The sequence below is a fragment of the Vidua macroura genome, chromosome 8, assembly GCF_024509145.1.
Source record: "Vidua macroura isolate BioBank_ID:100142 chromosome 8, ASM2450914v1, whole genome shotgun sequence".
Taxonomy (NCBI): Eukaryota; Metazoa; Chordata; class Aves; order Passeriformes; family Viduidae; genus Vidua; species Vidua macroura.
This window is the reverse complement of record NC_071578.1, coordinates 30,671,824-30,689,824: the sequence shown is the minus strand read 5'-3', so window position 1 is coordinate 30,689,824 and position 18,001 is coordinate 30,671,824. Positions and strand designations below refer to the sequence as shown.

General features: G+C 45.7%; 1 protein-coding gene across 16 annotated transcripts in view; it reads left to right on the top strand.

Moving 5' to 3' along the window:
• Positions 1-18,001, top strand: part of PCDH15 (protocadherin related 15) — a 331,935-nt gene that overhangs the window by 222,506 nt on the left and 91,428 nt on the right. For all 16 annotated transcript variants that reach the window (XM_053984471.1, XM_053984472.1, XM_053984474.1 and 13 more), the window contains 2 exons: positions 11,629-11,934; positions 12,892-13,116. In XM_053984471.1, the coding sequence (XP_053840446.1) occupies positions 11,629-11,934; positions 12,892-13,116 (531 nt within the window). The remainder of the gene's footprint in view (positions 1-11,628; positions 11,935-12,891; positions 13,117-18,001) is intronic.

Genomic DNA, 18,001 nt, shown 5'->3' with positions numbered 1-18,001 from the left:
GTTTTTGATCCAGAAGTTGAATATAATGTCTCATATCTGCTGCACTAAGGTTGGATCCAGCAGGAGCTGTAGGTAAAAGAAGAATTGGGAAGCATTTTTCAGGAACTTAGGTGGAAAATGTGCCTTTTTTTTCCCAGCAGCAACCATACCAAAAGAAAATGGCAACTCCTTAAGTAGATGCTTCAGAAAAACATGACATTTTGGGTACCATGGGAACCCAAATACCCATAATAATCATGTTCCTTCCCATCCTTATATTATTTAATAAGAAATCAGAGCTGGTCTTGGACAGAGTTAGGATCCCTCAGTGCAATTAAGTCAGTTTTGATAAATGGTTAAATTATTGCTCTGCTTTTTGTCATTGCCTTCCTGTGTGGTTGTTTTTCATTCTGCATCCTAAAAGGCACAGGTGGAACATTTCAAATCAGTCCCAAATATCCCTCAAATCCATTTTGTGCTTTGCTGGGGGCCCTCAAGGCTCAATCATCTTCTCAAACACAAGTTTGCTTCTATTTTTAGCTGTGACAGAACTGTAAAATACAACAAATAATTGCCACAAGAAGCTCCCTGGCTTCTAAATTAGTGCAATTTCTAAGCTGTGTGGAAATGAAAATATTTATTGTGGTCTTGGGATAATTTATTCCTACTTGGAGTGACAGAAACTGCTTCTGTCATTTCCTGTCCTGTTTATCCCTGGATGGAGAAAGCTTTTTCTGTATAGCCCAAATACTGGGTGTATTTCTCCTATCTCATGTTCACAACTGCAAATTGATACAGGAATATCCATTGGAAATGCCATTCTGTGGTATAGAAAAGAGAAATTGGGGCATTTGGAATTTTTTTCTGGCTCCAGTGAGGTTATTGAAATAATGGTGATGAGAGTTTGGGTGTAGCTGTGTTGTTTGAGGATATTCCTTAAAAACTGAAATAGGTTTTGGTGTGTTGTGCTTCACTGTGGATAAAACCACAGCGGGTATGGGAGAGGTGTTAATGGGAATAAATTTTGTATGGAAGCTTTATTGTAGATAAAATGTACATAAAGGGCTATTTTAGGTGGAAATAGGCTGGTAGAAGAAGAAATCCCTATAGTGCTGTGTGTTTTCTCTACCAAGAATTAGCCCATTGATTAACAAAGCTGCTTTTCAGAAAACTTTTTACTCATTTCAAACAGAAACCTAAAATCTGCCAGAGCAAGGAGTCATACAGAGGATTTTAAATAAAAAAAAAACAGATTTTGTTTTGTCCCTTTCCCTTTGGAATGCCACCTTCCCATTTTACCTAGGGAAAAAAAAAATTAGCAAGATATTTTTACCTTAAAACCTAAGATCTGTCCCTGCTGCTCATGGGAGCAGAGAACCTGGTAGGTAGGCCATGGAAAATATGCTCAACCACTTTGATCCCTCAAGATTTTTGACTTAGGAGGTTTGGTCTCAGGATTGGGTGCCTGGGCTCATTGTCAGAATTCCAGAGTGGTTCGGGTTGAGAGGGATCTTAAATTTCATCCCATTCCAGCCCTGCCATGAGCAGGGACACCTTCCACCATGCCAGCTTGCTCCAAGCCCTGTCCAGGCCGGCCCTGGACACTTCCAGGGGTGGGGATTTTAAGCAGTTTGGGGTGTAAATCAATCTGAACACTCCCAGACAGAGCTCCTGCCACAGACCAGAGATTTCCATGCTCTGCTTTGCTTTCCATGGGAAAGTTGGACTTTCAAAGGGATTCCCATAAGGACTTTGATAATATTTGGGGGGTGCTTTCCCAAGGAGATGTAGCAAGAAGGCAGGGAGAGGTTTCCTGTGGGAGAGGGAGGGTTTGGAGCATTTATTCCATGCAGGCAGGCAATATCCACACTTGGAAGTGCTGTCAGCTCTGCTGCCAGTTGGAGCTGCAGGAGGCACTGGCACAAGAGTGCTGCCTGTGGGCATTCCAGGAGCCTCCTGAAGATTAAAAGAACAAAAGCCAGACAGGATAATGCTGCCAGTGGAGCAGATGTGTTTCCAATCCTTTTATTTCACACTGCGTTCTCTAAATTGGGGCAGTCAGAGGTGGGTTGGATTCCCTGCTGCTGCTTCCCCTCTGATCCTGGGGATCCCCCAGCAAGGCAGGAGCACAGTTGCTGCGTGCAAGTCTCCACAAAGGGCCCCCAGGGATCCAAAAGCTTCAGCTGGAAACTCCACTGTGAAATTCAGGCACTTTCTTGCAGTCTAAAGCAGCAGGAGATGGCATCAGGATGGTCTGCACTGTACACTGCACTTTAATCAATCCCAGGGGCATGGGAGGTAAAAAAGATGGAATGAAACTTAGGAAAGGGATCAATGTATTGATATTCAGGTGTGTTCACAGCCTTGGGCAGGGGAAGACAGTCCCCAGCAGTTTGTTGCAGACACTAAGAAAGCAGCCTGGGGTTAAATAAAAAGCTGTTGAGCTGATGGGGTCCTGGAGAGGAAAGACATCCCTTGACAGAAGTTTTTATTCATGTGGGGTTTTATTTATAGCCAGATTCTTTCACCCAACCTCATAATTCATTTATTGTTGGATATTTTGGTGTCATTGATCAGCACTGTGTGAAAACTCCAGCATGAACGTGTTGCTATCAAGGAGAGGTAGCCACAGGGAAGGAAATAAGATGGAAAATGGGGATAAGAATTATGAGCTCAAATATCATTGGCCCTTGGATCTTCCCTAAAATGGAAACAGGATAAATTAATTATATTAATGCGAGCAGTTTGCAGGGTGTGTGACACCTCTGTCACTTGCTTGGTTTTAAGTTACAAAAGAATTGCTTTAAGAAGGTTGTTTTTTAGGATGGACCTATTCTTCCTGCTGGAAAAGATGGGAAAGTTTGGAGGAATTTGTTTGGTTGTACTGTACTAGCCCTCCTGAATACTGATAAAATGTAATTATTTCCCAACAGAGCTTTCTGTCGTGGGTATCAGTGAACTCTTACAGGCTTCTGTTTTTATTTAATAAATTCATAAGGTGATAAACCCTGGATCTAAAGCCCGATTTAAATTTCACGGCTGTTGGATAAAGCTTGTTGTGTTGGACTAAGTGACCTCTGGAGATCTCTCACAAGCAGCTCCTCCTGTTTTGACAAGCAGGAAAAACTCCTTAAAATGCTGGTGAGGAATTCTTGCCCATGCACATGGAATGGTTGGGATGAGATGAGCTTTAAGATCCTTTCCATCCCAAAGCATCTGTGATTCTATTATTTTATTACATTACAGTATCTTGTGGAAAAGTCTAGAAAGGAATCTGAGTTTTCCTAAATCCCCACTGCCTTGTTTTCAGTGTGAAGGGTGTGATTTCCCAAAACCTGCACTGCAAATGACACCTTGTCTGTGTTAAAGATACAGGCTCCTGAAATTAAATTCCCAAATTTCCTGGACTTTAAGACAACTTGAAGGAAAATTGGAGGTGGAGGAAAAAGGAGAAGTCCAGAAAAAAAGGGAGACTTATTATCAGAAAAGGACAATCCAGAAGGAAAAGGAATTAAAATTAGAGGTGGAAGAGATAGGATAAATCCAGGAAAAAGGGGGATTTAATGGCAGGAGAGGACAATCCAGGAGGGAAAGGACTTGAGCCTTTGGGGAAGAGTAAAATCACAGGCTCTGAAACAAATTTCAAATACCCAGAGTGAGTCCAGGACTCCTGCTCATAGCATGACCCACTGCCTAACAATGCAGATTGAATTCATCTCACAGATATAAAACCAACAGGAGCAGCTGGGGTTTGAGTCAAAATCCATAAAAAAGCTATTCAGACCCCAAAATCAGAGAATCAGAATGTGGCAGGTGAATTCCAACCAGAGAAAGTTCAGACTTCATTTCTTGTAAGTGGTTGGATGATCACAGGATCATTGGGAAAAAGCCTTGGTGGTTTTCATTTCCTTCAGTTTATTAAGGAATTTGTCCCCAGGAAGGATAGAAAGGACTTTAATAAGGCTTTTAACACTATCTCTCTCAAGATCCTCATGGGGATGCTGGTCCCAGAAATAATTTCATGTGCTTCTAGTTGGATTTTCATGTTTGTTAACTGGCAAATTCCCCTTAGAACAAGATTGATGTCTCAAGTCCAAAGCTGTGGCATCAGGAGGAAGAGGTGGGGTCATAGATTTGGGCTATTTATTTCCATTCCAGACCATCAGTGCTGGACAGAATTACCTCTTCCTGCTGGCACCAGGGAATTCCTGGAAGATATTTGGCAGCAGTGGCTGCAGCCACAGTTCCTCATCTTTTATCAAAGAGGTTAAAAAAGCACAGATCAAAGAGGTTAAAAAAGCTCCTTGCCACGTGGCCTCTTAAGTGAAAAGGATTTCAAAAGCTGTGCTTTTGTCTTCTCTATTCCCAAAATTTATTATATTTGTGCATTCATCTGCATCTTTGCCCTCCAGATAATATTTGTGCTTTAGTGCAGTGGAAATACTGATCTTTGTTATCAGCATGTTCATGGCAGTTGATTGTTGAAAGTCCAAGGATTTTCCATGAAAGGAATTCTGGTTTTGTCTGCTGCCATTTTACATTTTGGGATGCCTTTAAGCCCTATTATCTCTTTCAGCTTGATGCCAAATTAAATCTTCTGAATCAGTGATTTCATATCTCTGGTTCATGCCCTTTTAGGATTTTGATGCCTGATTCCCATCCCCGGCAGTGCCCAAGGTCAGGTTGGACTCTGGGGCTTGGAGTATCCTGGGATAGTGGGAGGGGTCCCTGCCCATGGCAGGGGGTGGCACTGGATGGGCCTTAAGGCCCCTTCCAACTCAAAGACAAGAGAAATTCCAAAAAATAACTTTAGAGAAATATTTGGGAGCCCAGCTATATGTGCAGAGTTTGTACAGTATATTCCATCTGTGATTTAGAAAGTTTTTGTTTTGGGAGGGCTTTTTGGTGTTTTTGTTCTTTCTAGTGTGCAAATCCATTGGTTTAATCTCTTCATCATATCATTGCCAAAGGACACACTCATCAAAACCCAAATTTTTTAATCATCCTTCAAGGACAACCAAGTCTCCAAGGTCAGGATTTTGTCGTGTGCCAGGCTGAAGAAAGCTGGGCTGGTTGAAGCTATGAAGCATTAAAATGTGATTAGCTCATGTAGGAGATTCACCAACCCATCCAGTGATGGGCTTGCAGCCATGAGCTTTTGGATTTTCATTTATTTTCATTTATATTTGCTCTTAGGGTTTAACTGCTCTTAATGTGCAGCTTTGTTTGGAAGCACATTTAATTGGTTTTGGAATTAACCCTCCAGGTGCACTGGAATTAGCAGAGACCATGGAAGTAATCATCCAGGGTTGTTCTGGCTTGTCTAATGCCTAAAAATAGGACAGTGTTTGAAAATTATGTCAGTATTTGAAAATTTACAGGGTGTTTCCTTTATCCTACTCTGAGTGGAGTGAAGGATAAGCTGCCATAACCTGGGAGTTCAGTAGGATGTTGAAGCTCCTGGAGGATATCCACAAAACCTGAAGGATTTTTCCAAAGGATGTGTGTGCACTTGGGTCTCAAGGAAGTAGAATTTGCCTTGAAATTGCAAGACAGCCAAAATCAATGAATTGCAGACTGGTTTGAGTTGGAAGGGACTTCAAATCCCACCCATCCAGTGCCACCCCTGCCATGGGCAGGGGCACCTTCCACCATCCCAGGCTGCTCCAAGCCCTGTCCAACCTGGCCTTGGGCACTGCCAGGGATCCAGGGGCAGCCCCAGCTGCTCTGGGCACCCTGTGCCAGGGCCTGCCCACCCTCCCAGGGAACAATTCCTTCCCAATATCCCATCCATCCCTGCCCTCCGGCACTGGGAAGCCATTCCCTGTGTCCTGGCACTGCAAGCCCTTGTCCAAAATCTCTCTCCATCTCTCCTGCAGCTCCTTCAGGCCCTGCAAAGCCACAATTTGGTCACCCCAAAGCTTCTCCTCTCCAGGCTGAACAATCCCAACCCTCCCAGCCTTTCCTCCCAGCAGAGCTGCTCCATCCATCTAAGAAAATTTAAAAGTGAAAGGCTGTGTAAAAGCTGTCAAGAAACAACAAAAGAGAGAAAAAGCCTTCCTGAACTTTAGGAGAGAAGGAAAGTCCAAACTTTTATGGATGACTGATGTTCCCTCCTTAAAATACTTACAAATATTTGGTTTATGACAAAGAGGTCAGGCACATTTCAGATATTTGTGGCCTCTGACTGCATCTGGGAGATGTTAATTTTGTCCTGTGGGCACAAACTGTAATCTCCCTGCAAAACAAGTCCAAAATCCAATCTAACACTCCCACCTACACTTGATTTGCTGTTTGACACAAATGAGGGGCTTGGGAATACTTCCAACCCAGAGTAATAAAGCCATTAAACCCGCAATAATAAACCTATTAAACCCCTAGTATAAAGGAATCATGTTATCTGCCATGAGAACAATAATTCTCACCAACAGCATCATTTGGATCCTCCAGCACAATTCCTACCTTGAGCTGTGGAATACTGGGGGAGCTGTCCAAAATCAGGAGTTTGGTTGGCTTGGGTAGGGACTGTGGGGAACCTTTGCTCCTGAAGAAGGGAAATTTAAACTGAAGGAAGCTGGTTTTGTGGCAGAGTGGTCCCTAAGAAATGTTTCAGCCTTTAGGAAAGGGGGATATCCACCGTGCTTGTCTCTGATTTAGAGATGAGTAGGAATAATGACATTGCTTTGATGCTTTCTAGTTCCAACATTCCAAGCACAAATCCTCAATTAACCTGCCTAAATCCTTTCACCATCATGAGCAAGAGTTGAGGATATAATAAGAGGTTTCTTTTGCAAAGGATGATAATGATATAATGAATATTGTTGACATTCAAGCCCTTGTCATTATATTTCAGAGTTAATGATCCTTCAGAGGTGTCTTAGTCACTCCCATCTCCCAGGACTGTGTTTTCCTGCTGTTGGAGATGGTGGGAGATAATTTGTTACTCTGGAACATTGCTGGTTTATGTTCCTGAGGGTTTCTTGGTGATGTGGAAGCAGAGCTAGTAACACAAATCTGAATTTACCACATCAGGTAAAGGCAGGCACCTTGTAGGTGATGGCATCTCTAATAAATGTGGAATGTATTTTCTGGGAAATAAAGTAGTGAGTCATTCATATTCCCAGGTTTCCATGTTTGTTTTATCATGCAGTACTTAATCAATTAGAGATGGAAATAAGAGTCATCCTGGAGATCTGAGACGTCACCAGAATAACAGCAGTACTTGCTCTGTCTCTTTGGATGGGCACATTTTTCCTGATTCTGGATAAACACCAGGAGATGTATCCTGGGCTCACCCCACAGTGTGGAGGGAGGAGATGCTCCCCCCCTCTTCTGCTCAGGTGAGAGCCCATCTGGAATTCTGTGCACAGTTCTGGTGCCGCCAACACAAGGAGGGCATGGAACTGCTGGAGCAGGTCCAGAGGAGGCCATGGAGGTGCTGAGGGGTCTGGAGCACCTTCCCTGTGGAGCCAGGCTGGGAGAGCTGGCAGTGCCCAGCCTGGAGAAGGGAAAGGTGTGTGGAGACCTCACAGCTCCTTCCAGGGCCTGAAGGGACACAGGGAAGCTGGAGAGGGACCCTCAACAGGAACTGGAGTGACAGGACACAGGGAATGGGTTCAAACTGCCAAAGGACAGGGATGGATGGGATACTGGGAAGGAATCATTCCCTGGGAGGGTGGGCAGGCCCTGGCACAGGGTGCCCAAAGCAGCTGGGGCTGCCCCTGGATCCCTGGCAATGCCCAAGGCCAGGTTGGACATTGGGGCTTGGAGCAGCCTGGGATGATGGAAGGTGTCCCTGCCCTTGGCAGGGGTGGCACTGGGTGGGATTTGAGGTCCTTCCAAACCAAACCAGTCTGGGATTCCGTCATTTAGTGAGATGGACAAGGTAGAAATGGACCAGCATTTGAGATGCAATGACACCATGGCACTGTCTTGAAATCTCTTCTATTCCTTTTGTAGTTTACCTCTTTTTGCTAGTTCTCTCCTCTTCTTTAGGGTTTTTTTTATTCTGGTTTAGGTTTTTTTGGTCTTAGTTTCTGTGGTGCCTCTGTCCCCAGTGGCCTCTGAGGGTTATTTTGCCTCCAGCAATCACAGCTGCTGTTTCTGCTGCCTCCTGTCAGGTAGCAGCAGCCTCTGCAAGGCTGTGAAGAGCCTTCTGCCTGTAAATACATCTGCAGCTCCTTTTAGGGTCTGCTGTCATCATAAAGGGCCCTTTACCTGCCAAAACTTCAGCACTCTCACCGTATTTTTTGTGCATATCATTCGGGATGAGTTGTGGTGGAAAGCCTTGAGTGGGCATAGGAATGTTTTCTCCTTGCCTTTGGGACTTTCTTTAGGATTCAGGTTATATGGGAATTAATTGTTTCCTGGCTTCTCTCCACCTCTCTACCTGTTCACTCAGGGAATTCAGCCCAGTGTTGGTAATGACCAAATGGGATTAAACTTATTGGGATATCACTGGTTCAGGATAAATTCAGGATAAATTCAGCCAGGGCTGTTTTTTTGAAGCAGAACGTCCTGAAAGGTCCTCATCTTCCATACCTCCTGTTCCCTCACTTCCTGGCAAGTCTTGTACCTGTTGGTGACAGATCTGGGGGTGAAATTGGGGTTAAAGTTGTCCTTTTTGGTGCAGTGTGATGACTGCAAAGAGGGACAGAGAGTGTCCACACCAAGAACAAGTCCTTACCCAAGGAGCTGCTTCCCACAGGCTCCGAGAGGCTCTGGGAAATTATTTCCATGTGGGAACAGTTGTGCACCCTTGAGACAGGATTCTTTTAGGAAACAGATGAAACTCTCTTTCTTTCTTATCCATAAAGAAAACATTATCTCTTTTCAAGTTTAGAGTGATAAAAATGTTAGTTCTTCACCAGTGTTACAGTGGTACAATCCCAATTAGATAATTGGATTTAATAATGATGCTTTGCTTGCTACTCTTTGTGGAAATACCTGTTTAATATTTTTATCAAGGATGAGATTGAGAGGATCAAGTGTACCCTGAGACAGTTTGTGAAGAACCCCAAGCCAGGTGGGAGTGTGGCTGTGCTGGGGGGCAGGAAGCTCTGCAGAGGGATCAGGACAGGCTGGATCCATGGGCTGAGGTTCAGCAAGTGCTGGGTCCTGCCCTGGGGTCACCCCAGGCCCTGCAGCTCCAGGCTGGGCAGAGGGGCTGGAAAGGGCCCGTCAGGAAAGGCCCTGGGGGCTGTGCCAGGGCTGGACAGGAGCCCGGGGGTGCCCAGGGGGGCACGAGGCCAATGGCCCCTGGGCTGTGGCAGCCATGGGGTGGCCACAGGCCCAGGGCAGGGCCTGTCCCCTGGGCTGGCCCTGCTGAGGGACCCCGAGGGCTGTGTCCAGTTCTGGGCCCTCCCGGCCAGAGAGCCCTGGAGGGGCTGGAGCATGGCCAGGGAAGGGGACGGAGCTGGGGAAGGAGCTGGAGCCCCAGGAGTGGCTGAGGGAGCTGGAAAGGGGCTCAGCCTGGAGAAAAGGAGGCTCAGGGGGGACCTTGTGGCTCTGCACAACTCCTGACAGGAGGGGACAGCCAGGGGGGGTCGGGCTCTGCTGCCAGGGAACAGGGACAGGCCAAGGGGAAACGGCCTCAAGCTGTGCCAGGGGAGGCTCAGCTTGGACAGCAGCAGGAATTTCTGCATGCAAAGGGTGCTCAGGCCTTGGCAGGGGCTGCCCAGGGAGCTTTGGAGTGCCCATCCCTGGAGGTGTCCAAGGAAGGGCTGGAGGTGGCACTCAGTGCTCTGGGCTGGGGACAAGGTGGGCACCGGGCACAGCTGCGACTCCATGGGCTGGGAGGGATTTTCCAGCCTCAGATCCTTGGATTCTGTGAATCAAATGAGTCCTACAAAGGTGTTTAAATCAAAACTGAACGTGGCAATAGTGTTTCTGCCTAAGGATGTGCACAAATGAGTTCAAAACATTCATGATCATGTTTTTAGGAACCCAGTTGCAAACCCTGCCATATATTTGAAAGTAATTTTCATTTCCTTTCCTAAGCATGAAGTTTATCTATTCTAAAACATGCTTCCAAACTAACCTGATGCAAAACTGTTGTCTCATGAGAATTTTTTGTCACGGTTTCCAATTATAGGCGTATTTCAGATTACTCTTGGAGATTCCTTTGGGGCTTTTTGGTTTGTTTGTTGTTTTCCTTTTTTAGATCTGTTGTTTCTACAGAGGAAATTGAATTGATTGGAAATTAAGCAAATCCAGCTGACAGATGTGGATTAGAAGGATGCCATATACCTATGGACCAGTTAGGATGAAGTTGTAGCAAACCCTCCTTAGCACATGGGCATAATGCAGGGAAGAAACACAGTGATTGTTTTCCTTATTAGCAATTTTAATTAACTTTTAATTGATTTCTAGCAAGATAAATGGTTTCATTACCAAGCCTTACAATGAACACCATCACCAGAATTAAGCATTCCCAGCAACTGTTCTGAAAACAAAACATGCAAATCTCTTATGATCTTCACAGATGTCATTCATAAAGGCAAATAAATGAGAAGAGAGTAGGGCAGAGTGTCCTGTGTTTAATTTAGGTAACCTTGTTCATCATGGCCTAATTTAATTAAGAGGAGGCAAAATAACAGGTCAGCATTTCAATCTGAGAGCTCTATGAAAGCCTGTTAATTTTGTCCATCCCTGTAATTATGTGATAACAAGAATTATTTGACTGACACTGAAATCTGAGGCTTGGTTCAGTGTGTGAGAACAAAGATACCAACTAAAGAAATCAGGATGGTTTTCTGTGGCACTCATCAATCTGTCGCGAGCACAGAAGATTAAGGATGAAATGTGATAATGTTTGGGTTTGAAGAACAGGATGAACAAAACAGAAATTTAAGTAGTTCTTCAGAGAGCAGTGATGAAAATATCACTGAGTGTGACAAATGTGTTAAGTGGAAAGAAACTTTCTAACTCATGTGTCCCTTCTGTCTGTCTGCATCCATCCTTCATTTAAATTCATTTTCCATAAGGATTTGGGCAGCAATGAAACACTACACCAGTGTTAAATAAAAATTCCTCTCAGGCACCACCCAATCCTGAAGACCCTTCAGCATTAGAATTATCTGAGGGCTTGGCTTCACAAGCATCAAATTCATCCTCTGTTGAAATTCAGAGAATCATAAAATAGAATCCCAGAATTATTTAGGTTGGAAAAATTTTCAGGATTGAGTCCAGCCTGTGTGTGATCCCACCCCAGAGCACTGAGTGCCACCTCCAGCCCTTCCTTGGACACCTCCAGGGATGGGCACTCCAAAGCTCCCTGGGCAGTCCCTGCGAAGGCCTGAGTACCCTTTCCATGCAGAAATTCCTGCTCCTGTCCAAGCTGAGCCCCCCACAACTTCAGGCTATGTCCTCTTGTCCTGTCAAAAGTTTCCAAGGCTGAGCAGCTAAATGTGCCTTTTCTCCTGAAAAATCCAGCTAGGATCCACTTAGCCTGGCTTCTGTCGCTGGGAATGGAGCCATTTGTTTCTGTGGGATGTTTTATCTTCAGTCAAAGCTTAGAGGCAGGCTGCCCCAGACACCACAGATTTGGCAGAATCCTTCCCTGCCTCACCTGGTTTCTGTCCTGTGGGCATCTTCCTCGAAGGTTTGCAATTTGTGCATTAACCCATGGTTTTCCTGCTGTCTCTGCAGGCTACAGATGCAGATGCTGGGGTTAATGGGCAGGTCCATTACAGTCTGGCCAACTTCAACAACCTTTTCCGGATCACCTCCAACGGCAGCATTTACACGGCAGTGAAGCTGAACAGGGAGGTGAGGGATTACTACGAGCTCATCGTGGAGGCGACAGATGGAGCTGTGGACCCCCGGCGCTCCACGCTCACCTTGGCCATCAAGGTGCTGGATATTGATGACAACAGCCCTGTGTTCACCAACACCTCCTACACTGTCTGTGTGCCAGAGAATCTCCCACCAGGAACTGTCTTCCTGCAGCTGGAGGTAAGGAGGCATGGGTGAGTGAAGGTGGTGCATGTTTGTTCTGTGATATTCAGGGTTCTTATTGAACTTGGCAGTGAGACTCAAATAAAAGTTTGTGAACTGGAGCATGAGGGTAAGTTTTTTTGCCCAGAGAAGCTGTGGCTGCCCCTGGATCCCTGGAAGTGTCCAAGACCAGGTTGGATGAGGCTTGGAGCAACCTTGGGTAGTGGAAAGTGGCTCTGCCCATGGCACTGGATGGGCTTTGATGTCCCTTTCAATCCACACCCTTCTGGGATTCTGTGATTCTGAAGAATGCTTGGCCTCATAGCAGGTACCAAAAAAACCCTTTAAAGATAAGGTTATTTAAGAAATGATAGCAATTAATAAAAAGAAACAATGAAACAGCAAAACCTACACTGCCACTGTCTACACAGCCAGACAGCGATAGGCCAAGGGGAAGAGTTTTAAGCTAAAAGAGAAGAGGTATAAATCAGATGTTAGGAAGGAATCGTTCATTGGGACAGTGCTGAGGGGCTGACACAGGGTGCCCAGAGCAGCTGTGGCTGCCCCTGGATCCCTGAAAGTGCCCAAGACCAAGTTGGACAAGGCTGGGAGCAGCCTGAGACAGTGGAAGATGTTGCTGCCCATGGCAGGGGTGGCACTGGATGGTTTTAAGGTCCCTTCTAACCCAAACCATCCTGGGGTTCTGTGATCCTGGCAGTGACCAGTAACAGGTGCCCAGGGAGGAGAACAAAGACCAGCGTCAGTTTCCACTGCCATTTTCCCAGAACCACTGTGCTCATTTCCCACAGCTTGAACCTTCAGTGAATTCTTCGTTCCTTGTGTCTGTTCGCATGGAATACAATTACAACAACACAACTAAACTCAGGACGTCCACCACAGTTTGCCCTTTAAATCTCAGAGGGCTATTTTGTGAGGATGGATTTTGTTTGATGCCCCTCTGTTTGTTCCCTGCAGGCCAAGGATGTGGACCTGGGTGCAGATGTGAACTATCGGATCCGCACTGAGGAAGCCCAGCAGCATTTTGCCCTGAACAAGCACACGGGAGAGCTGTCGCTCAGGAAATCCTTGGATTATGAATCCTTCTCTGACACAGAGGCAACCTTCACCTTCCTCGTGGAAGCCTTTGACAGCAAGGGCACGATGCCTCCTGGGCTGGCCACTGTCACCGTCAGAGTCAAGGTAAAGGGGTGACTCCTCAGCCAGCAGCATCCTCTCCAAGCTGTGCCAGAATATTCCACCACCATGCAGGTGTCCTTAGGAAACACCAGGACTCTCTGCTCTCCTGCACCTCACTTGTCTGAGTCTTACTCTGTTCAGTTAAACAGATATTTTATAACAGCTGTAATTGTTCTCCCCATGTGAAATTACATAGTTAAATCCTGGATTTATGAAATCAAATAACACCTGACACAAATACAGACATTTTGTCCTTTAGAATCTCTAAAAGGCTAGAATAAACCCCTCATGGAATTGTTTGCAAAAGTGACACAATCACTTTTCAGCACACAAATTGTGATTTTAAGACTCAGTGGGGTGTATTGAGTGCTGGTGTGGCACAGCACATCCTGGATTGCAGATTCTGCTGCTGGAAAATCCAGCTCTGCAAAGGAACAGCCTGATTTAGTGTCTTGCACCATGAACTGCAGTGAGTTACAGCCTCACCTCAGGGTTTCAGGGGCCTCCCCAGGGGTGCTGGTGTCTGTTTGGGAATTTAGCTGGGACTAAAACACTTTCCCATCTTCATTTCCCTGTGTCCAAGAGGAGAGGAGAGCTCAGATGCCTTAATCCTACCCCTGGCATTCCCAAAGGTGCAGCTCTGTCAGTCATTCTGTCCTTTTGAGTAGTTGCTTGAGTTTTTGTGAACTGTGGGAGAGCAGAGACTTTAATTGCTCAGATTTTAGTGAAGGAGCAAAAATTGTAGCAGGACCAAAAGCACAGCTCACAAATGTTCAGTTTAAATGTGTCTGTGAAAAGCATTTGGCAAGTCATAGGGGTTCAGCCTATTCTGTATCTGCAGGTGCTTGAATTGCCACTTGGTTTTGAGTAATTCTGTTTGTCAGTCTCTACTGAGCTCACAATTCTTTTAGGACACTAAATGTCTCCCATTATTAGCTCTGGTGACAATGCCAGAAGGTTTCTATGATGCCTCTCTGTTTGCAAAATGTCTCAGTGTGAGGTGCAGGTCACCTGTTCCTGACTAATCCATGCTTTTCCCCAGCACATTCCACGTCATTGAGAGGAATGAGCTTTTCCATCATTCCCTGAGCTGCTCCTGTTGGACTTTTACAGAGCAAGTTGCTTAAACCTCAGTTTTTTTCCTAAAAGAAACCTTTTCCCAGCACACTGAATTTTTGAAAGAATAGTTTGGGTTGGTTTGGGTGGGTTTGTTGGGGTTTTTTAAAGGTTTTCAGGTAGGATTGTGGTCAGAGAAAAGCTGTTGTCTGGTTGATTGTGTGGTTGATTGTATTAATTAATGTCAGGGAAAATTGCAGTTCAGCTTGGTGGCCTCAGTGTACCAGCTTGTGCACATTCAAAGGAGGGAATAGGGAATTTAAGGAGGGGATTAATAGGATTAAGAAATCAGTTCTTGCTCTTCTGGAAAATCTTTCCACACATGAGCAACAAAATGGGAGCATGATGAAGCTTTGGAGAGGCTGGAATACCAGGCCGGAGCCAGAAGTAACAATTTTGGAGTAAAAGGTGTTTGGCTGGGGGCAGAATGGGGCCTGGAAGGGAGGACAAGCAGGGGATACTTCAAATGAGAAAGAAAATAAATCCAGTTTAAGGTGAGAGTTTTCATACTCAGTGACAGGCTGAGTTTTGCAACAGATCAGGGGATACAATCAAATATTATTAAAATGCTGAGATGAAGATGGTGCTTAGCTTCCAGCCTGGAGTGAGAGGTAGGACAGGGGAATTTTGAGTGGCACTTGAGAGAATGGAGGAGGACTTGTGGAAAAAACAGATTTAATATCTCAATGCGTTGGGCAGATGTCATCAGCAGGTTTTGTGTCAGCTGGGAGATATTTTGAACATTGGTCATAAGAGGTGTCTGGATGGTCTAATTTGAGCTTAAAGATTAACTTCCCAGATATAAAATTCACAGGGGTGAGGGTGGAGGGTGAAGGCAGAACCTTGTGCTGTTCCTGTTTGAGATGGGAAGGATCCTCGAGTCACCTCAGAAGGCTGATCAAGAGTCAGAGCAGCAGGAGCAGGGTGCAGGGTCTTGAAACCAAGTGAGAACAAGAACAGGCCACCCTTTCCCTCCCACTCAGCATCTTCTGCTCCTGCTGTAGGAACTGGATGTGTTTCCTCTGAGTAGTTCCTGAGCTTTCCCTTTATTTAGAGGCTGGGCTTTGAGTAATTACTTTAATATAGGGTTTGAGAGCCCAAATAGGAACTGAACCAAGTGCAGATGCCTCACAGCCCCCAACATAAGAACACAAAATTGAACTAGAGGGAAGCAGTGCTGGGGCCAAGCTCATGTCACCATCACAGATCCAGCCCCTCCAACCCTCAGGACTTTATTTGTGTTATTACTGAGTTCTCCAGCCCTCTGGGGCTCCCACTGCTCCACTCACATTTGTCATTTCTCCCAGCCCAGCTCTTCACTATAAGCACTGTAATTTTTCCTGGGTAATGGAATTGTGTTAAGCAGCTATGGATGTCTGATGGTGTCGTCCATCATTTGTGTGATATCCAGCCGAATGAGCACACCCAGAGCCCCCTGCTCTCTGTGGCTGCAGGAGGGGGATGCACACTGGGCTGTTCTTTGGACTCTCAGCCCTTGGCATGACAAGTTACAAATAGTTTGTATTAACCTGCCCTGAGCTAGGTCGAGGCATAGATTGCAGAGCGGGGCTTTCACTGCAGGCAGAGTAACTTCATCTGTACCCTCACGTCGGGATGGAGCAAGTTATTGGCCTCTGCTGCAGCCAAAAGGCTCCCTGCATTGTGAGGATGTCCTAGGGCTCCTTTGGCAGAGAAAGCCAAAGGTGAATCAATGAATTCATAGAATCATTTAATTGGAAATGACCCCTGAGATCACTGAGTGAAGCCATTAACCCTGCACCACTAAACTGTGTCCCCAAGTGCCACATCCACGCTTCTTCTGAGCACTTCCAGGGATTGTAACCCCGCCTCTGCCCTGAGCAGCCCCTTCCAATATCTGGCCACCCTTTGGGTGAAGAAATCTTTCCTAAGGTCTGACCTGAATCTCCCCTGGCACAGCTTGTAGTTGTTTCCTTCTGTCTTGTTGTCATTTTCTAGAAGAACCTGATCCTCACCTGACTCCATCCCCTCTCAAGGAACCATAGCAGAATAATTATTGCATCCATTCAAGTATTTCCAAGGAGAAATAGTCTAAGTGGCACTGATTTCTTCCCACCACCTCAAACAGACCAAGATATTTCTCTTTTCCAAGTTCTCAGATTCCTTTGACTGCTTTCTTAACATTTCCCCTGAAGCTGCAAGAAGCCACGGGGTGTCTGGGAGAGATGAGTTTGTTTTGCTTCTTGTTGTACCCAGACCCATCCCCTCACAATCCAGATGATTCCCACTACTGGAAAAAACAAAATTTTTGCGGTTCAAATTATTAGGATTTAGCATTTGGAAATAACTGTTGTGGTAATAGGGTTTGTTAACAGAAACAGTTGCTGTTAAGTGAGTAATGTGTTCCTAAACACAAATAATGAGAATTTCTGTATCATTGGCCTTGTAAGGCCTCTGCATATTTTATGCTGTGTCCTCCTCTTCTTATTACCAGCATTATTTTTTGTAATATTTTTCCTTTTCATGTTTGTAGAAGTGCTTTTCTCTTCTTTCTGGGTTGGGGATTGGTTTGCTTTGGAGTTTTCAAGGACATTGTGTGGTGGAATGAAGCCATTGTCTCAGGTGAAGGATTCAAAGTGAGACAGCAACAAGAATAAATAAAAAACAGAAGGTTTCAGTTCTAACAATGCCAAAAAATGAGGGTGAGGAGGCAGTGAGGTGATTGAGAGCTGGCTGATCACAGGGGTCATGATCAGTGGCACAGGGTGTGGTTGGTGGCTGTCATTGCAGGTGTCCCCAGGGCTTAATACTGGTCCCAGGATTGTTTAAATTGTTCATCAATGATTGTGGAGGAACAGCCCCAGGCACCAGCACAGGCTGGGAGTCCCTGCTGGAGCAGCTCTGTGGGGAAGGACCTGGGGGACACCGAGCTGTCCCTGGGCCAGCAGAGGGTCCTGGGGGACACCGAGCTGTTCCTGGGCCAGCAGAGGGTCCTGGGGGACACCGAGCTGTCCCTGGGCCAGCAGAGGGTCCTGGGGGACACCGAGCTGTTCCTGGGCCAGCAGAGGGTCCTGGGGGACACCGAGCTGTTCCTGGGCCAGCAGAATGTCCTGGGCCAAGGAGGCCAATGGGACCCTGGGGACAGCAGAAAAAGCCACACAATGAACATCTTTTCCCATTTAAAGAACAGAGCAGCCTCATAAAACTTACAGGAAGGTGAAAAAAAATCAGCTGGATTGCCTCCAAAATATTTCTCATTTCTGGTGACACTAATGGAATAACAAGCCTGAGGTTGGGCTACAGTGCTGGTAAACAGATTTATTTCTTTCCTTCCATCTCAACTGATCAGTTCAATCATCTGCCAGTCATTTATTGCCTCGTGTATTCCATCATGAATATTATCCCTTAATTTATAGGATGAGCTACTTTAGGGCCTGCTGAGCACTAAATGGGAAAGAGATCAGTAGTGCCATGTGAGCAAGGCCCTGTTCTGTGCAGCTTCAGACAAAGCAGCTCTGCACCCACTTACAGACAAAATTCAAGGGGCCTCTTTGGCCATATCAGCATCACAAGGGTTTGAACTTGGTGTTAATTAAGGTGTGTTCATTATGAGAGGCCAAGAGGATGGAAAGGGACTTGAAGTTCTTGATACTCCAATATCTGGTGAAATCAGGTTCATGGAATCCAAGAGTTGTTTGGGTTGGAAAGGACCTTAAAACTCATCCTGTTCCAGCCCCTTCCACTGTCCCAGGCTGCTCCAAGCCCCATCCAGCCTGGCCTTGGACACTGCCAG